At 46.0% G+C, this 21,930-nt stretch overlaps 1 protein-coding gene across 1 annotated transcript in view; it reads right to left on the reverse strand.

The window, feature by feature from the left end:
- LOC138452541 (uncharacterized) overlaps positions 1-21,930 on the reverse strand; it is a 418,730-nt gene that overhangs the window by 201,825 nt on the left and 194,975 nt on the right. Inside the window, exon 7 of the mRNA XM_069604986.1 lies at positions 15,529-15,675. Coding sequence (XP_069461087.1) covers positions 15,529-15,675 — 147 coding nt within the window. The remainder of the gene's footprint in view (positions 1-15,528; positions 15,676-21,930) is intronic.

Below are 21,930 nucleotides of genomic sequence, written 5' to 3' on the forward strand. Positions count from 1 at the left end.
CAAGGTTCAATGTGACAATAGGAGTCAAATAATTTTTCTGTTCTTGTAGACACTGGAGCTACTCGTTCATGTATACGAGAGGGAAAATATCCAATGTCGGGAATTGACATGAATGCTCAAGGGTTCTCAGGAGCTACGAGTTAAAGTTCCTTTTCCTAATGAATTACCAGTCTCCATAGGAGAGTGTGACATGTCTCTTCCTTTGTTATATTTACGACAGACACTGGTTAATATTTTGGGAAGAGAGCTGATGACAAAATGAAACATGATGATTTCATTCGCTGACCAAGGGATAGTGTGTTCCACTCCAGGAATACACTATTTAAACATGATCAAATTTATACTGGCGTTCACAGGGCAAGTGGCTCAGTGAGGCGTTCTAGTAGATCCAGAGATTTTTTTATATGGAGTGAGCATTCTACTGACATGGCTACCTGGCTTAGTGGGAAATATTGTGAGGATACCTGATGAGTTTTTGTTTAGACCACGAATACTAATGGTCGAAAAAGGGGGACAGACGATCCCTATGGAATTGGAAGCAGCCATAGTACGGAGGGAAATGGCAATGCTCGAAGGAGTAGATGATGAGGGTAGATCATCGAAAACAGTACTAGCTCGAGAGGAAGGGTATATATTGACTTACATCACTGTTGATGATATGTTCATGGAAGACCGAACATATGATGAAGTGGTGTTCTTTATGAGCATCACATACAGGATAAGGATAGAAAAGAGGGAAGTCCCACACCGAATGGCGAATGATGCGGCAGCGTCCAGCATATTTTCAGGAAGATTTGGAGAAGGTGCCAAGCGTCCTTTGGACCACAAGTCCTTATGACGTAGGTTTATTAAAGGGAATATGGGAAGTTGACATAAAGCTGAAGCGAGGAGCGATTTTACCTCGAGCAGTACCCCATTTCTTGAGAAGCTGATGATGGTTTTTTCTAGACTATCTCAACACTAATGAAACAAGGGATTCTGGTGTCATCGGAATCATTGTGTAATACCGCAGTGTATTTGATCAAAAAACCTAGGGAGGGTCATGGAGATTTATACAAGATATGAGACTGTTTAACCAGACTGTAGATGCAGAGTTTCCTTTAGTTCCTAATCTAGCGATGATACTTTGCAGTATCCCGGTGGAAGCTCAATATTTCACGGTGATCGATTTGAAAAATGCTTTTTCTCGATCCCATTGCACAAGAACTCACTAGACTTGACTTCCTTTACGTTCTGCCTAATTCGACCAAAACATATTAGGCAGCCTCAGGGGTACTGTGAGTCCCCATCGATCTTTAATAAATCCTACAGATGGATTAAGGCAATATTGATCTTAAGAATGCAGTGATACAATACGTCAATGACATTTTAATTTGTAGCACCATGAAAGATAAGTGCAGACAAGTTGATGAGTATTTTAGCAAACAAGGGATATAAAGTAGACAAGGAGAAGTTACAATACTGCCAAGAAGAGGTGTTATAAATAGGGCAGTTGATTTCGTATTAAGGAAAGAAGGTGACATCTGAAAGAGCTGGGGCGATTATAAAAAGTCAAAGCCAAATACAGTGAAGCAGATGCAAAGGTTCTTGGGGTTATGCGACTATGTCAGAGCCTGTGTGTTTGATTATAGTACGAATACAAGACCACTTCTGAAAGCTTTGAAGAAAGCACAAGTGGATAAAGTAAAAATAGAATGGACTGAAGAAATGGAGGAAGAGTTTGAGGAGCTGAAAAGAGCAATTTGTACAGCCACTGCTTTGGGAATCCCCAAATATGCTGAGGAATTGTATTTGTTTTCGCACACAAATGGGACAGTCATGACAGCAGTGCTTACTCAGAGAACTACATTGGGGTACAAGCCTTTAGCGTATTACAGTGGGATTTTAGACCCAGTAATGAAAGAACACTTCCCTTGCGAACAGTCATTGGCAGCAGCCGCGTTCGCAATTGAAAAGTCTACAAGTATTGTTATGGGCTTTTCCAATACTCTCTTCGTGGAGCATGCACCGTTTGCCATTTTAGAGAAACCCAAAGGCACATTGACATCCCAAAAAGCTTCATCTAATGAGGTAATAATTTTTAACCAAACAATTAAAATTGTAAGATGTAAAAGAGTGAATCCTGCCACGTTTATAGCTGAGTCAGTAAAAGAAGGTGTTCATGTACATGACTGTGCTAATTATGTTGAATTTTATGATATACCCCGATTAACGGAGAATGCTTTGGCAGGAGGGGAAATTCTCTTTATTGATGGTTCTTCGACAGTTGATCAGACTAGTGGGGAAAGGCCTTCAGGCGCATCGGTAGTGAGACACAGATTAAATGGAGAATTTGAAGTTGTAGCAAGTGCAAGGCTACTATCTCAATTTTCAGTGCAAGCAGCAGAATTAGTAGTGCTTATTTTCACGCTTAAGAAACGCGAAGAGCAGGAAGTGGCGGTGTACAGTGACTCCCCCTACGTGGCCTCAACCTTACACACAGGATTAGCACATTGGAAAAGGAGGAGCTACCTCCATGTGGATGGCACTGCAGTGCAACATGCATCCTTAATGGACAGGCTCATTAAGGCACTACAACTCCCAGTGGCCATAGCAGTCGTTAAATGCGCAGCAAAGACTAAGCAAACAGATTTGATCTCTTCCGGGAATCAAGCCACAGAAGAAGAAGCCAAAAGGGTTGATATATTCCCCAGATATTTCGAGTTTTGATACTGAGACTATTAAAGGAAAAGTAGTCATAAACATGTTAGGGCAAGAAGGGTTTAATAAATTATCAATAACTCAGCTAATGGAGATTCAAGGGAGTGCACCACAGGAAGAGCAGGAATTGTGGAAAAGAAAGGGGTGTTCTTTATCCCCCACAGAAGCATTATGGCGACAAATTAGCACTGGAAAGTTGGTGATGCCAGTAGCATTATTAAAGGTTGCGCTTGAACAGCTGCATTACCCCTGCGCATGTAACTAGGGAGAGTCTTGCTGCTACGATTGCAGAAGACTGGTTCATTCTGAATTTGTTGGAGAATATTGCACTATTTATGGTAAACTGCATCGTGTGTCAAAGGTTTACTGCTGGGCATACACTGAGAACAATAAGAGGGGTAATACCTCAACAGAATGGTCTGGTTCAGCATTTATATATAGATATGCTGCAGGTGTGTAATAGATATAAGTATCTATTAGTGGTGGTGTGTCCCTTCTCTAGGTGGATCGAGGCAGGTCGTTGTACACACCCTGATACCACTTGTGCAGCAAAGCTTTTAGTGCGCAAAGTCTTTCTGAGATGGGGTGTGTGTGACGTGCTGAGATCTGACAATGGGCCACATTGTGTTAATGTGCTATTTGAACAAATAGGGCTTCTACTGAATGCAAAAAACATGTTTTGTTCTGCTTATTACCTGCAAGCGAACAAGATATGTGAGATACTTAATGGCCTCCTTAAAGAAAGGATTGCCAAGATTAAATTGACTTTGAAAAAAGGATGGCTATATTACCTACCTTTAGCCTTACATGCCCTTTTGGAATCAGCCAGGATCAGACCATCACCTCACCCCTCACTAGCTAGTGACAGGGAGACATATAGGAATGCCCCTTACAGCTACATCTAGGAGTAGAAGTGATGCCCAGAGTGTAGCTACATCTTTAGGTGATGAATTGCATGACTGTTTGACATGTATGACCTATAGCATCTCTCTCATTTCAGATCAAGGCAAGCACTAGGGGGGTTGGTCTCAGATCACAAAAGTAGCCAATTCAACAACCAACCCAGTTTAACTTCTATCGGCACCTAAGTTATATGTTGGGGACCTAATACTTATCAAGAACGTTACTCGAAAGTGGCATGAGCTACGATTCAATGGTCCCTTTTGTGTTGAAAATACAACCCCTTCAGCTGTAAAGGTACAAGGAAGAGGAGCCTGGCTTCACCTGAGCGACATAAAAGCCTATAAGGGTGAGATCCACTTTCCCATCGTTGCTGATCCAGAAGCAAGACAAGAAGAAGAATTTCAGCATGTGCAGACTTCATTAATGAAGAAAAGGATGATAAAGCAACTACCAGCTGTTGATGCAGATTTTGCATTTGAACTGAAATTTAAAAGGACACTCCTTTATAGATATTTTAGCAGGAGTTCAAAGATTGGCAGCGAATTTCAGTAGACCAAAAATTAACTTTAGAAAGACATTGAAGTATCAAAACTATGTCTAAACGTCAGTTCTTAATCAGAAATTGGAAACAAGATCAGTATCCAGATTCATTTCATGGTGAATACCTGTTCTAAGCAGTTAAACATATGGTACTTACTGACAGTGAGGTCCATCGGCTTGTTGCACTTCTTCACAGGATCCTAAAAATGGCCCATTGATAAGAAGGCTTCTCATTGCAATTACTGAGCACATTTTACAGTTGCAGGTATAAAGGAATTTGACGATTGTATTATAGGTGAGAAATGTATAAACTGGCATGGTTCTAGAGAATTAACAAGTGCAACAAATACCAGGATGGCATGAAATGTGGATGCCAATGTTTTAGTGCATAATATATGCCTGCATGATTACGCTCATTGTCTTTCTGATCCTCATTTTTCACAGTCTCTATCATGTTAGTATTCCCAATGAAGCAGAGGCCCCTATGGTTCTCCCCAATGTAAAAACTTCTTTTGACTTGCTTTATGATTAGTACACAACCTTTGAATTTGGGAGGCATATGAGAAATGCAGAGGAAGATAATGAGGGGATAAATTCCTATATAGACAATGCAGTACACTTGGGTCATGTGGTATCAGCATATGAGAAAGGTGGGAGAGAGAACATCTAAGGAAAGTTGCTACATCTGCGCTCTCCTACCCTATGCCATGAATACAGTGCAAACTTCCATCTCCGGAGAAGTCACGGAACACAATGCCAGGTACCTCATTCATCTTGTAGCATGTATGACAAGAGGACAATTTCAGGGAAGTTCGGCCACTTTGCATGGAGTTTGAAATGGTTGTTTCCATTTCAGGATGATTATATCAAGACTACACAGGTGGAAAAGGAACCTGGATGGAAGAGCGAGATGCTTGTGTATCCCGGAGCAGGACATGATGAGGTGGTCATTGAACAGATGAAGAAAATGAACTGCCCTGATTTGTCATAAATAGCTGGATCGCCTGGATGTTGGGAACAAACTCAAGTCTTAGTCTATGGACGAGTGAAGTCCAAAAAGGGATGGGAAGAAGGACTGATGTTCTGTGCAGCTCATCTATTGACGCCAGGATATGTACAAGAGGTGCAGAGAGTGGACAATGGATGTTTGAAGTCATGGGCTAAGCATGGCAAACTACTGCAATGGGTAGAAGATGAATCAGGTCCAATAGCTGTGATCCAGTTGGCAAATGCGACATTGTGCTTCCAGAGACATGGAAATAAACATATGGGAGATAACACAGACTGCAAATCTACAGTTGACCTTTCTAGGATGGGAGCAGGGCTAGCCCTCCTGATGGATCGATCATGGGCTTGTGGACCTAGGGCCTAAATGAAGTTGTCCAAGGTTTGGGGAGGAACGTGTTCCTTGCTGCTCATCCATGTTCCAACATTCGGGATTCCTCAGAGTGACCTGAACATTAGAGAATTTCCAAAGGTAGATGCTCATTTGTGAAAAAGAAGATCGCTTGAATTTCTCAATCGAACCAGAAGAGAGAATTACTTCTCAGCCAAGTCAATAGAAGCAGATGACTCCATTCCTTATGAACACAGATTGTTCAGCAACACTGCCTCAATCTTCACGGCTATCTTCATGCCTGGGATCCAGATGATGGCCAATGCCAAGTGGTTGCAGATTACGAGATTGGGAGCTCCTGCAGATTATCAATACCACCATAAAGGGACTCAATACTATCAAAGAAGAGATGAGGGCCATACGACTAATGACCCTACAGAACGGATATGTCCTTGACATGATCATAGCGATGGAAGGAGGATTTAGTGCCAAAATAGGGCAATCATGTTGCACATTCAGACCTTCTCACGATGACGAGAATTGGACATTGACAGAGGTCATAACGTTGATAACAAACCTACATAACAAGATGGATTACGAGACAGAGGACAGTATAGATGACAGTTGGTTTGCTTCCATATTCTCTTAGATTCCGCAGTGGATGGCAAACATCTTCAAGTTTCTTGGAGCAATATTGGTCATGGTGATGTTTGGATTCTGTGTGATCAGGATAATAATTGCACAGTGTAAGAAGACGGCAAAGAAAGCAGTAAGAATGAAGATCATGATCAATGTCGAATCCGGGTTTGGACCCAAGGAATTGACTGATGAAGATGTCAGAAAATACTAATAGGTGAGCGTTGTAGCACCTGAAGGAACAAAGTTCCTGTATCCAAAGATTCACAAGAAGTATGTAGGATGATGGGTCTATTGTAATCCAAATGGACAGTGCAACTACATGACCTGGAGTGTGGATGAACATGTCAAATCAGCTGGCACCCGGAGGTGGGTGATGAATATCTTCAAGAGTAAATCTCAAGATGTGGAGACCATTGAAGAGGTGGTCGATGACTCAACCAGAGGGGGGAGTGTAAAGGAGCAGCTGCATGCCTCAGCAGGAAATCCTGCCCCCGATTGTTCCATGCGTGACACCAGCTGTTGTGACCATACCACTGCGGATATTCGAAAGAAGATATCCACTGAGAAAACCCTACCAAATGTATCCCTGAAGTGACGACAATCTGAGGGAGGAATTCCCTGAAGGAATATGAAAAAGAGTGAAAGAGAAGCTAGTGACGTCACAAGAGACGAGCGTGACGCACTGAGGATACTGGTTGAAGAAAATGTATGGCTCATACAGACAGTTACAGAAACTGATGATGACTTTAAGGGTTGAGTAAACCTTCCTATGAGAAAAGAAGATTGAACGTGTGCAAAGCACTGCAGAGAATACAATCCGTTCAATAATTGTACAGATGCTCTAACGCAAGTAGACTAAGTGATCATAGAAGCTGGATATACATAGTGAATAGGCTGCAGGCGAAGCGCCATTGTATTGAAGCTGGACATGGGTGTCATGAATTTGAGTAAGCCCGGACCCTTGGAGGGAAAGGCCAAGAACTGTGTCACAGCAAGAATAAGCTGAGATCGTAGATTAATAGTGAGGTTGTCTGGCCTGGTGTCACAAGCTGAAGCAACCGAGGCTGGTTATTTATTCTTGAAGGCGGTTGTCATGATCTCTGCTTCCAAAAGGTCAGGGTTTTCCCAACTCCCTTGGAAGCAGATCCATAACCCAGGTTCCGAGTGCCAACCAGTCCCAATTGGGACCTTTTGGACCCAGTCCTGGCGCCAGTGGCACCAGGCTCATAAATATGCCCAGTCCCAGCGCTGGAAGCGCCGGGCTCATAATGCTTGGGTGGACTTACCTGCAGCAGACCATGCTGCTTACTTGCCTGCCAGTTGAGCCTCTGATCCTCTTCTGTTTGGAACTACTTTTCCTGTTGGGTGGGGCAGGAGCCACTCCCTAGGTTCAGAACACTGGAACTCTTCTGGAAAGCAGGAACTCTTTTCTTACCTAGGCGTGGCTGTGGAAGGAGACACCTAAGCACTACAGGAGGCTATTTAAACCACACCCGATGGATGAATCTTGCTTTGCGTTATTCTGCATCCTCTGCAGCAGAACGCTCATCGTGTCTTCTGCATCTGATCCTGGGCCTAAGGAAAAAGGCTTACCATCCTGAATCCAGTCTTCAGCAACACCTATAAAGACAAGAAAGAACAGGTTAGCATTACGGTCTTCAGAACAGCGCTTCACTTACCTGGTCCATCGGCTGTCACCAACGCCTTGCGCTGCATTCCGGCATCTGAAAGACAAAGGCTTACCTACTCTTCGTGCGCTCCGGATGTCTTCGCACTGCATTCCGGCATCTGAAAGACAAAAGCTTACCAACTCTTCGCACGCTCCGGAGGCCTTCGGCGCTGCATTCCGCATCTGAAAGACAAAACAAGGTGCGTTTAAAGACATTGGGGAACTTTAATACTCACGTGCCATTACTCCTTTCCACATCTAACCCAGTGGGTATTCCGGCACCCTGCAGCCGCTCCGACCTTGTACCTGCAAAATAAAAAGACAGTTAGAGCGCATCGTGAAGCAGGCAACAAGCGCTTACTTACGTGCTTCCAGGCGCTTCTATTCATCACACGGGCTCCATCTTCAACTCACTTCAGCCCGTCATCCGCCATCGCCGGAACCCTGCAAAACAAGAGACATCATTACTAAAGACTTTTAAAGACATTAGAATTACTCGAAACTTACCGTTCGTGCAGTAAACGACGGACAGCAGTCCTCTGAAGTCAAGAGGCCTGCTCCCCTTATCCAGTGAAGAAACTGGTTACAGCACCCTGCCCCGAGGCAGATGGAGAGCACGGCGTTCACTTACCTAAGGTGAGAGCGTTAACCTTTGGGGTTCTAGAGGAGAAGAGAAAGGGAAGAAGAGAGAGACATTCAATAACCCAGTTCATTAATCCCATATTTTCTATCCGCAGACATCTTACCCTTCGAGTCAGACATACAGTGCACAGAGGTCCAGCCCAAAGAGCCAGCCGTGTGTTACACATCACCTTTGAAGATACGGTATACGCCCAGTCAAGACCGGCGCCTCTACGGGAATCAGGTGAGCGTTACAGAACGCAAAGCCTACCGCAAAACTCCCGTCCAGGCGCTATGGAAACCTCGGATACCGACCAGCTAGCCCAGTTACTTGGGGAACTAAGGGCAGAAGTGCATGCAGCCCGTCAGGAAACGAACGCTCTAAGAAGGGAACTGATTATTTCCAAGGAGCGAACAGATGATCTCGCTAGACAATTGCTACAGTCACAAGCCGGACAGACCCCGTTACCCGCATCTGGGGGAAATCTTCCTTCTACATCCTCTATGAATCCAGTGCAGATCAACCTACCTGGGAATGTACCTCTGGCTCCGCCCGAACTATTTTCTGGTGACCCAAAGAGGTTTGCAGTATTTATCAATCAGTGCCGGTTGCATTTCTTATGCCGGCCAGCAGCCTTTCCAACTGATCAAGCTAAAGTAGCTTTCGTGCTTTCGTACCTTAGTGGCAATGCGGCAGACTGGTCGGTCCCTCTAGTAAATCAAGATGATCCGGTCCTCCATGATTTTCAAGCTTTTCAGCTCAGTATGGAAAAACTGTTCGCAAGACATTCACAGGGGCAGGCCTTGGACAATGAGCTTCTTTCGTTGCGACAAGGTAATCAAGACCTTTTGGCTTATATTGCGTCTTTCAACAGACTGATAGTGGAAACTCAATGGCCTGAGGACAAAAGGATTACGCTGTTTTATAGAGGTCTACGTGGAGAGCTCAAAGATGTGTTAGCCCAAGTAGTGAATCCCCCACAAGATTGTTCGGACTATATAGACTTAGTCGTTCAAATAGATCACAGACTGCAGAACAGGAAGGCCGATCGTTCCAAGTTTGATGCTCGAGTATTTTCCAAACCGCCAACTCCTTCCAAAGGAGTAGACTCCGGGGAACCCATGCAAATAGGGGGCCTGAAAGGTCCTCTAACACAAAAGGAGCGGGAAAGGAGAAAACAGTTGCAATTATGCCTATATTGCGGAAACTCAGGGCACTTTCTTCGAGACTGTCCGGTGAAACCTGCCAAGAAGGCAGTCGGAGCTGCAGTTACCAAAGTTACAAACTCTGCGCAGGGAAACGACCTCGCCCGACAAGAATAGAGGTCCTCTTGCCGAGCGTGAAAACCAGTTCCGTGACCTCGCATTTCGTGATACCTATGGTCCTCATTAGCCCTGATAATCCGGATCGATTACATGCAATTGAAGCTTACGTCGACAGCGGTGCCATCGGCAATTATGTGGATCATGAAATGGTTTTGAGGATGAATCTAACTCTTTGTCCCAAGGCTGTAAAGGACGTCATTACTACGGTGGATGGAACGGAGATAGCCTCCGGACCAGTAACGCATACCACTCAAGAAGTGACGCTAGTAAGTCAAGATGGACACCATGAGAAGATCGTGTTCGATGTGATCAAGGTTCCTCAGTTTCAGATTATTCTAGGAATACCTTGGTTAGAGAAACACAATCCTCTGATCGATTGGCGAGCAAGAACGGTCCAGTTTCCAGAATGTGTCTCTACTTGTCACCCTTCACCTGGTGTTGCACTGGCAGCAATTTCTTCAGAGACTCCCCAGTTACCTCCCGAATACCTAGAATACCAAGATGTTTTCCGGAAGGATCAGGCTAACTCTCTACCTCCTCATAGGTCTTATGACTGCCAGATAGACCTGATACCTGGATCTACTCCTCCTTGTAGTAGAATTTATGCCCTCACCGAGCCTGAGAACCTTCACCTTCGACAATACCTGGATCAATACCTGGAAAATGGGTTTATTCGTCCTTCCAAGTCCCCTGCTTCTTCAGCTTTGTTCTTCATTCCAAAAAAGGAAGGAGACCTTAGAACTTGTATAGATTATCGCTCCCTGAACCAGATCACCGTCAAGAATAGATATCCGTTACCTTTGATCCCTGAACTCCTGGACCAAGTCAGAAAAGCATGCATATATACAAAGCTGGATCTTAGAGGAGCCTACCACTTGGTACGAGTAAAAGAGGGCGATGAATGGAAGACGGCCTTCCGCACCAAATATGGGCTATTTGAATATCAGGTCATGCCCTTTGGACTTTGCAATGCCCCGGCCGCCTTTCAATATTTTATGAACGATGTCCTCAGAGAACTCATAGATGTGTGTGTTGTTGTTTACATTGACGACATCCTCGTTTATTCTTCATCGGAATCTGAACATCGGAAACACGTGAAAATGGTCCTCGAAAGATTGCGTCAACACAAACTTTTCGCTAAGTTGGAAAAATGTGTTTTCAACGTGACTGAAGTTGAATTCTTGGGATTCATATTATCACCTAGCGGAGTGCGTATGGATTCAAAGAAGGTCGATGCAGTTCTCAAATGGCCATCACCATCCTCCGTAAAAGGTGTGCAAAGCATGTTAGGCTTCGCTAACTTTTACCGCAGGTTTATCCCCGAATTTTCTCGAATAGTCCAGCCCATCACTGCCTTGTTAAAGAAAAACAAACGTTTTGAATGGTCTACCGAGGCGGAACAAGCTTTCCAGGATTTGAAGACTAAATTTATCTCTGCACCAATCTTAAAACACCCTCGCCCCGAACTCCCCTACATCGTGGAAACTGATGCTTCAAGCCTTGCCATGGGGGCAGTTCTATCACAAAAGGACCCGGTAACCAATCAGTTGCATCCCGTGGCATTTTGGTCCCGCAAATTCTCGCCTCCTGAAATCAATTACACGATTACTGACAAGGAACTTCTGGCTATCAAGTCTGCCTTTAAGGCTTGGCGGCATTATCTGCTGGGGGCCCGACACACCGTTACTGTGATTACGGATCACCGAAACCTGCAATATTTGAAAACCGCAAAAGCCCAATCCTCTAGACAACTCCGTTGGGCATTATTCTTTGCCGAGTTTGACTTCATAATTACCTATCGACCTGGTACAAAAAACGGTAAAGCTGATGCCCTTTCTCGGATGGGAGTGGAAGAACACTTGATCAACCCTAAACCTGTACCAATCATTCCCGAACAAAGAATTCTGGGTGTAATCGCCACACAATCCATAGAGGAAGTTAAGGATCAAGCCAGGCAACTTGTAACTCCAGCAGACATACAGAATTGGCATCTGCAGGGAAAGGACTTTGCAGTAAAGGACAACTTATTGTATTTCCAAGAACGATTATACCTGCCCAGCACAGATTTACAGAAAAAAGTAATCTCTTGTTATCACGATTCTTTAATGGAAGGACATCCCGGTATGGCCAAGACCTCAGAAAAGATCAAACGCTACTTCTGGTGGCCGTCTTGGAAAAAAGATATCAGAGACTTTATAATGTCCTGTGGAGTATGCGCCCAAAACAAGAGTCAAAAGGAAAGACCAGCAGGCCTCTTACGCCCTATTGACATCCCACCTCGCCCTTGGCATACGCTTTCTATGGACTTCATCACCGATCTACCTCCATGCTCCGGATACAATACGATTCTAGTAATCGTGGACTTATTCTCCAAGATGGCGCATTTCATTCCGCTCAAAGGCTTGCCAACTGCAGCAACTCTGGCCCGAGAATTTCTCGAAAACATCATCCGACTGCACGGTTTTCCTTCGGTTCTAATTTCGGATCGAGGTAGTCAATTTATTTCTCATTTTTGGCGAAGTTGCTGTCGGTCGGCTCGAATTGATGTGAGACTATCGACCAGTCACCACCCTCAGACCGACGGACAAACCGAGAGGACCAATCAAACTCTGGAACAGTATTTACGCTGCATGCTGCAACAAACTGAAAAAACTTGGAAAGACAAACTTTGGATAGCCGAATATGCCTACAATAACTCTGTCCATTCGGGAACTGGGAAAACCCCGTTTTTTCTTTTATACGGCAGTCACCCTCGAACCTCGGAGTTGGATCCCCTCCAAGATCTTGAAACACCAGCAGTAGACTAACTGCATTCTACAATCACCCAAGCCTTTAAGGAAGCTGTTTCTCACCTTCAAAGGGCTAAAGAACAATACAAGAAAGGAGCAGATCAACATCGGAAGGAAGCCCCTCAATATCAAGTAGGGGATCAAGTCTGGTTATCCACCAAATATCTACCTCTAAAAGGGCCACGCACATTCAACCCAAGATACCTTGGTCCCTATTCCATCACTACCATAGTAAACCCAGTAGCGGTCAAGTTGGACTTGCCCCCGCACATGAAGATACATCCGGTCTTCCACGTCTCTCTATTAAAACCCGTGCAACCTCAAACCCGACTAACTAAATCTCCAAAACCCATCCTAGTTGATGGAGAACTCGAGTTTGAAGTCAAAAGCATTCTAGACTCCAAGATCTCCAAATCTAAACTATTTTACCTAATTGACTGGAAAGGCTACGGCCCCCAAGAGAGATCCTGGGAACCTGCTGAATATGTCCACGCTCCTCGCCTAATCAAAAGATTTCACCGAACATTTCCTGACAAGCCAAAACCCCCGGAGAAGCCCGGTTTGGGAGGGGCCTTGAGGGGGGGTACTGTCATGATCTCTGCTTCCAAAAGGTCAGGGTTTTCCCAACTCCCTTGGAACCAGGTTGCGAGTGCCAACCAGTCCCAATTGGGACCTTTTGGACCCAGTCCTGGCGCCAGTGGCACCAGGCTCATAAATATGCCCAGTCCCAGCGCTGGAAGCGCCGGGCTCATAATGCTTGGGTGGACTTACCTACAGCAGACCATGCTGCTTACTTGCCTGCCAGTTGAGCCTCTGATCCTCTTCTTTTTGGAACTACTTTTCCTGTTGGGTGGGGCAGGAGCCACTCCCTAGGTTCAGAACACTGGAACTCTTCTGGAAAGCAGGAACTCTTTTCTTACCTAGGCGTGGCTGTGGAAGGAGACACCTAAGCACTACAGGAGGCTATTTAAACCACACCCGATGGATGAATCTTGCTTTGCGTTATTCTGCATCCTCTGCAGCAGAACGCTCATCGTGTCTTCTGCATCTGATCCTGGGCCTAAGGAAAAAGGCTTACCATCCTGAAGCCAGTCTTCAGCAACACCTATAAAGACAAGAAAGAACAGGTTAGCATTACGGTCTTCAGTGACAGCGCTTCACTTACCTGGTCCATCGGCTGTCACCAACGCCTCGCGCTGCATTCCGGCATATGAAAGACAAAGGCTTACCTACTCTTCGTGCGCTCCGGAGGTCTTCGCACTGCATTCCGGCATCTGAAAGACAAAAGCTTACCAACTCTTCGCACGCTCCGGAGGCCTTCGGCGCTGCATCCCGCATCTGAAAGACAAAACAAGGTGCGTTTAAAGACATTGGGGAACTTTAATACTCACGTGCCATTACTCCTTTCCACATCTAACCCAGTGGGTATTCCGGCACCCTGCAGCCGCTCCGAACTTGTACCTGCAAAATAAAAAGACAGTTAGAGCGCATCGTGAAGCAGGCAACAAGTGCTTACTTACGTGCTTCCAGGCGCTTCTATTCATCACACGGGCTCCATCTTCAACTCACTTCAGCCCGTCATCCGCCATCGCCGGAACCCTGCAAAACAAGAGACATCATTACTAAAGACTTTTAAAGACATTAGAATTACTCGAAACTTACCGTTCGTGCAGTAAACGACGGACAGCAGTCCTCTGAAGTCAAGAGGCCTGCTCCCCTTATCCAGTGAAGAAACTGGTTACAGCACCCTGCCCCGAGGCAGATGGAGAGCACGGCGTTCACTTACCTAAGGTGAGAGCGTTAACCTTTGGGGTTCTACAGGAGAAGAGAAAGGGAAGAAGAGAGAGACATTCAATAACCCAGTTCATTAATCCCATATTTTCTATCTGCAGACATCTTACCCTTCGAGTCAGACATACAGTGCACAGAGGTCCAGCCCAAAGAGCCAGCCGTGTTTTACACATCACCTTTGAAGATACGGTATACGCCCAGTCAAGACCGGCGCCTCTACGGGAATCAGGTGAGCGTTACAGCGGTGAACATGAGAAGCTGAATCATCTCTTGTTAAGGTACAAAGAAAGAACACCAAGCGTGCCAAGTTTTATTAATTTAAGACATTTAAATGATGCGAAATGGACCAAATCGTGGTCTCCTGTCACGTGAGCCAAGGATGGAAACAGAGTTGAGCTTGGAGTTCTGGAACAATGATAGTGTGTGCTTGCACTCAATATATTCCCAGAGACAAGAAAACTTTGCAAGGCCAAGTTCAAAGACAATCTTCATGGCAGAAGGCATAGGTGATGAGAGATGTTGGGCTAATTGGGTGGGGAGGTCAAGTCAAGTCCATCTCCTGGCACCTGGGTCTGAGCTTATGTGCTGCTTAGTGAACCGAATGTTCCAGACACGATACGAGCGTGCCAAGCAATCATAGAGGGCCGTATAACAAAGCACTGTATAGTTTGAAGACCAATGATATATTGTGTACTTAATAGTGTTGAAGATTACATATTTTAGAGGTAGGCATCAGTTGTCCACCTGACAGCAGATGACCAATCACAATCCCACCCCCTATAGAACGTATACTTAGATGTTCCCCTTGAATGTATCACAATCCCTTGTATAAAAGGATGTTTTTATGCGAAATTCACTGAGAGCTCGAGCGAACATCTGTTGATGTCCGTTGTAACTCCCTGTTTTAGATAATTGTTAATAAAACAGCAACCTTTGCTATCTTCCAGAGTTGGTTTGATTATTTGGTGTCAGAGTTTTTCTGCATCCCCATTCATGTCATGCCGAATAGGGGCATGGCACCACAATTAAGAGGCAACACTTGCCTCCGCTGAGTACCTCCTGATGGCCCTTTTGCAGAATAACATGCTGCATTCAGTGTTCTCTTAATGGTGGTGCCACACCCCTTTTCGACCAGGCCCCTCTAAGAGCCCCAGCTAGATTTGGCAGGCCACTTTAAGCACTGGGATACATATATACATATATTACCAAGGTACCTGGATCAGGGCTCCTGCAGCGCTTGTGCTTTCCACAGCCTTCGCAGCACTTCTGTCTTCCTTCGCAGTCCCCATCATCTGTGCAGTTATCCAGGGTGCTATAATCTGTACAGGGGAGCTTGGCAGCTGGGCACGTACCCGGTTTTACTATCACAAGGAACATAAAATACATTCATTTGATCATCTATAATTATTTCCACACATCCTGCACAAAATATCTCAGTGTTCATTATTTCAGAAGTCTGCAGTGGAACTTGCAAATTCAGTGGAGAGTGAGGTTTACTTAGCTAGCGGAGAGGCGGGACAGGCAGGATTGCGCCCCCATGGAAGTGCATTTGCAGAGAAAAGTGAGCCATTAGTAAATATGGAGCCGGATGACAGAGTCAGTGGCAAGTGAGTCACAAGCAGAGTGCCAGCATTACCCAAGCTAAGTGCTTTACATGTAGGGTCTGTCCCCATTACCCAGGCTAAGTGCTTAACTGACAGGGTGTGTCCCCATTAAGCAGGCTAAGTGCTTTACTGACAGGATCTGTCCCCATTACCCAGGCTAAGTGCTTAACTGACAAGGTGTGTCCCCATTATCCAGGATAAGTGCTTTACTGACAGGCTGTGTCCCCATTATCTAGGCTAAGTGCTTTACTGACAGGGTGTGTCCCCATTACCCAGGCTAAGTGCTTAACTGACAAGGTGTGTCCCCATTATCCAGGATAAGTGCTTTACTGACAGGCTGTGTCCCCATTATCTAGGCTAAGTGCTTTACTGACAGGGTGTGTCCCCGTTATCCAGGATAAGTGCTTTACTGACAGGGTGGGTCCTCATTATCTAGGCTAAATGCTTTACTGACAGGGTGTGTCCCCATTATCTAGGCTAAGTGCTTTACTGACAGGGTCTGTCCCCATTACCCATTCTAAGTGCTTAACTGACAGGGTGTGTCCCCATTAAGCAGGCTAAGTGCTTTACTGACAGGATCTGTCCCCATTACCCAGGCTAAGTGCTTAACTGACAAGGTGTGTCCCCATTATCCAGGATAAGTGCTTTACTGACAGGCTGTGTCCCCATTATCTAGGCTAAGTGCTTTACTGACAGGGTGTGTCCCCGTTATCCAGGATAAGTGCTTTACTGACAGGGTGTGTCCCCATTATCTAGGCTAAATGCTTTACTGACAGGGTGTGTCCCCATTATCTAGGCTAAGTGCTTTACTGACAGGGTCTGTCCCCATTACCCATTCTAAGTGCTTAACTGACAAGGTGTGTCCCCATTATCCAGGATAGGTGCTTTACTGACAGGGGGTGTCCCCATTATCTAGGCTAAGTGCTTTTCTGACAGGGTGTGTCCCCATTATCCAGGCTAAGTGCTTTACATTCAGTGTCTGTCCCCATTACCCATTCTAAGTGCTTAACTGACAAGGTGTGTCCCCATTATCCAGGATAAGTGCTTTACTGACAGGGGGTGTCCCCATTATCTAGGCTAAGTGCTTTACTGACAGGGTGTGTCCCCATTATCCAGGCTAAGTGCTTTACATTCAGGGTGTGTCCCCATTACCCAGGCTAAGTGCTTTACTGACAGGGTGCATCCCCATTGCCCAGGCTAAGTGCTTTACAGGTTGTGTCCCCATTGTTCAGGCTAAGTACTTTACTGACAGGGTGCGTCCCCATTACCCAGGCTAAGTGCTTTACATGAAGGGTGTGTCCCCATTATCCAGGTGAAGTTCTTTACATGAACGGTGTGTACCCATTACCCTGTGTAAATGCTTTACTGACAGGGTGTGTCCCCATTATCCAGGCTAAGTGCATTACAGGGTGTTTCCCCATTATCCAGGCTAAGTGCTTTACTGACAGGGTGCGTCCCCATTACCCAGGCTAAGTGCTTTACATGAAGGGTGTGTCCCCATTATCCAGGCTAAGTTCTTTACATGAAGGGTGTGTCCCCATTACCCTGTGTAAATGCTTTACTGACAGGGTGTGTCCCCATTACCCAGGGTAAGTGCTTTACTGACAGGGTGTGTCCCCATTATCCAGGCTAAGTGCTTTACATACTTGGGGCCTAATTCATGGAATTCTTAGCACACTTTGCACTGGTGCAAAGTGACTTTAACTGCCAATGAACACTCTGATTCACAGAGTGGTGCAAAGTGTATTTTTGCAGTACAAAGTCAGTGCGAACTGTATTTTTGCAGTGCAAAGTCTGTGCTAAAAATTCCATGAATCGGGCTCTTGGTATCCCCAATACCCAGGGAAAGTGCTGGACATGCATGGTGTGCCCCCATTTCCCAGGCAAAGTGCTTTACATGAAGGGTGTATCCTCATCACCCAATGTAAGTGCTTTATATAGTGTCAACAAATTATCAGAAGCTGCGAGAACGAAAACGCCTAGATTACCTGTTCTTTGGGAAGGTACCCATTCGAGAGTCCGCAGCCACACTTTAGCTCACTGTACCTTTCACAGAAGGGAAATCTCCATTTGCATATCAGTCTTTGTCCCACCCTCAGGTGGAGCTGTGCCTCTGAGCACAGTGAGCAAGGGGTCGACATCTGGAGGACTCTAGGAAATTAGGGTGACTAAACCTAAGTCCCTTAAACAATCAAGAAATAGTCATAGTTGCCCCTGTGCGAGAACGAACATGGTAAATGACCTGTTCTTTGGGAAGGTACCCACTCGAGAGTCCGCAGCCCCACTTTAGCTCGCTGCACCTTTCACAGAAGAGAAAAATCCATTTATATATCAGTCTTTGTCCTGCCCACATGGACAGTCTTTATATGTTATGTTATGTTATTGATTCTTGTAAAGCACACGGTCGCCCGAAGGCATCATGGCACTAGGAGAGAAGGAGACAGCCCCATGACGTTCAAAATACGTAAGTTTTATCCCGCCTTCTAAACTCCAGATAATTAGGAGTTTTCTTTATGATAAGTGGGATATTATTCCACAGATCTGCTGCAGCAATATAGAAGGCCCAGCCTCCAACCCGGTCTCTGTTGTGCTTTTGAACTTCCAGTTGTTCAGAGGTGGCTGAGCGCAGATGACGAGTGGCGCAGTAACGCATGAACTTAGCTTGAAGGTATTCTGCCCCCTGACCATGAATGGCCCGGTGTACAATGCACAAGGTCTTAAATTCAACCCGTTGAGCCACAGGGAGCCCCAATACCCAGGTGCTCCAATACCCAGGCTGTCCCTTTGTACAGGCAAAGTGCTTTACATGCAAGCTGTATGTCACCATCACATGTGCTAGATAGGGTGCATCGCCACTGCACAGGCTCAGTGCTTTACAGATATTTTAAAAAAGGTAGCAGGCGCTCCTCTCCAGAAAGAACATGGCATGATAACCTGTTCTGAGATGAGAGTTTGCAGCACACACTTTTTGCTCACTGTACCTTTCACAGATGGGAAAAAACCATTTGCATATCAGGCTTTGTCCCACCCACATGGGCAGTCCAGCACCGAAATGCTATGGCAATTCCTCTCTGAACAAGAGTACCACAAGCAACCCCATACACGTGTTTCAGCCTTGTTGGGCCTCTTCAGTGAGGTGAAGCTGTGCCTCTCTGAGCACAGTGAGCAGGGAGTCCACGTCTGGTTGCCCCCAGGTAACTCAGGGTGACCAACCCCAAGTTCCTTGCAAATATTTTTTAAAAAGTAGCAGGCGCTCCTCTCCAGAAAGAACGTGGCATGATGACCTGTTCTGAGATGAGAGTTTGCAGCACACGCTTTTTGCTCACTGTACCTTTCACAGATGGGAAATATTAATTTGCATATCAGTCTTTGTCCCACCACATGGGCAGTCCAGCACCGAAATGCTATGGCAATTCCTCTCTGAACAAGAGTACCACCAGCAACCCCATACACGTGTTTCAGCCTTGTTGGACCTCATCAGTGAGGTGAAGCTGTGCCTCTGAGCACAGTGAGCAGGGAGTCCACGTCTGGTTGCCCCCAGGTAACTTAGGGTGGCCAACCCCAAGTTCCTTGCAAATATTTAAAAAAAGGCAGCAGGCGCTCCTCTCCAGAAAGAACATGGCATGATAACCTGTTCTGAGATGAGAGTTTGCAGCACACGCTTTTTGCTCACTGTACCTTTCACAGATGGGAAATATCCATTTGCATATCAGTCTTTGTCCCACCCACATGGGCAGTCCAGCACCGAAATGCTATGGCAATTCCTCTCTGAACAAGAGTACCACCAGCAACCCCCTACACGTGTTTCAGCCTTGTTGGGCCTCATCAGTGAGGTGAAGCTGTGCCTCTCTGAGCACAGTGAGCAGGGAGTCCACGTCTGGTTGCCCCCAAGTAACTCAGGGTGACCAACCCCAAGTTCCTTGCAAATGTGTGCAAACTCCCTACTCACTGTGCTCAGAGAGGTAGTGAGCAGGGAGTTTGGTAATAAGTGGCAGCCGAGACCAGGCTCCCCACATGGGCCTTCATGGTAAGATGCTGATCGAAAATAACCCCTAAAGATTTAACTTTCTTAAGTGGAATAATCTTCACATCGCCTGTAACGCTCACCTGGTATCCACAGGGATGTCACTCAGCCTGTTCTGACCTCTTACAACCTCCAACCCTTCCCTGGAGTCTACTCGACTGGAGACTGGGCCTGAAACACAGGATTGGTAGAGTTTAACTCCCTATTGTCTCTATGTGCTTGAACCCCTTCTTCCCCGGGGTCCAACCCTTCCCTTTGATCCACAGCTCACCTTGTTTTCTTGGAAAGTGTGCTCTCCGTCCTGCTTTCAGCGCAGGGGCGCGTTGATTGATGCGGGCTCGTTGCTGCCTAGTTACTTCACTGGCAAAAGTCCAACAGGTAAGTATAATGAGTCTTTTGAACAGTTCTCTAACTTCGTTCCTTTCCTTCCTTAGATGATGGCCGGCGTCTGGGGATGGCGACGTGCTGCTGAGATGAGTAATGCTGAAGGTGAGTGAGAGCGCGATGCGCAATGCAACCCTTTCGTATTTGTATTGAACTGAGTTCTTTTTCTGTGTCCTTTAGGTGCCGCAACGTTTTCAGCGTGGATGCCGGTAATGAAGAAGAAATGCAGTGAGTATGCGCGGTATGCGGCGCCTCTAGATGTTTCCACGCTAACCTGGAGTGTCTTTTCCCTCTTGCAGATGGATGAGAAGTTCCGGAGACAGAGTTCCCCCAGAGCGGCTGAGATTCAGGTAAGCGTTTGAAGCTTGTACAGTCTTTAAAAATAAGCAAAGATTTGCTGAATGCTTACTAATGCCTTTTTTCTGTTCTTTCCCTTTTCCTTAGGAAGCAGTGTGCCGGGATGGGAATGACACCGCCGAAGATGCCCGCAGAACAGAAGGAGCGATGAATGATGGGCAGAAGCACTGCAAGGTAAGGCTGTTCCTAACGTTGTTCTTGTTCTTGCAGGAGCTGAGCGCAGAAGAAAGATGCAGGCCTACTGGTGATCGATCCGAACATGGTGAGTGTCACGCTGCAGGTGCAGAAAACACAAAGCATGTTTCTCAGTCTGGGCGTGGCTTAAATAGTCTCTGGGTATCCCAGGTGTCTCTGGGCTGAACCACACCCAAAAGACTAGACTGCACATGCAGTTCTGGGAACCAAAATATGTGGAGGCATCCATCTTGTCCCCATCAATGCACTACAAGTCCAATCCCCAATGTTATCCAATGGGAGTGAGGGAGTCTGGTGCCACAAGCGCCAAGTCTGACTCCAAGTGGGTCTTTGGAGGGATGGAGAGGCCCTTGCGAGCCATGTAGGTGATCGTGGCCTGGCTCCAGCCTGACATCTTGGAGGGCTGGGGACATGAGGGGCAGAAATCATGACATCGCCTAAGTGGAAACCTTCATAGGCCGTGCCCAAATTGGATAATGTGGACTGCATACCAATGATCAGGAGTTCAGTATTGGACCTGTTAAGTGCCAGGCTATTCGAAACCATCCAGTTTTCAATGCTGGCATAAGCTTTATTCAGGTTTTCTTTGTCTTGGTTGTGAGAACCCGACAGCACGATGATGCACTGTGTGTCGTCGGCGAAATTGGTAAACCAAATCCCTTTCTGGTCCAGCAATGTGAAAAAGGGGACCATGAAAATATTGTATAAACATGGGGAAATGCTCTCTCCCTGAGGGACGCCAAATTCGATCGGTACAGCAGCAGCCTCAGCTGTCTTGGAGCAGACTCTACTTTCTCTGTTGTTGAGAAAGGATACAACCCAATGAGACGCAGCTGGGGAAAAGTTTGCCACTTCTTTGAGCCTGGAGACCAATAAAGGATGGTCTAACAGGTTGAAAGCTGCTAAGAGATCCAAGAGCTTGAGCATAGAAGAAAGTCCCTTGTCCATACGCGCAAGACACCTAGATTTTAATTCCAATCATGCCATCTCTGTCCTATGGCCTGCTCTGAATCCTGATTGTCAGCAGTTCAGGATGGGAAAGTTATTAAGAT

The sequence above is a fragment of the Ambystoma mexicanum genome, chromosome 4p, assembly GCF_040938575.1.
Source record: "Ambystoma mexicanum isolate Mex_15411 chromosome 4p, UKY_AmexF1_1, whole genome shotgun sequence".
Lineage (NCBI taxonomy): Eukaryota > Metazoa > Chordata > Amphibia > Caudata > Ambystomatidae > Ambystoma > Ambystoma mexicanum.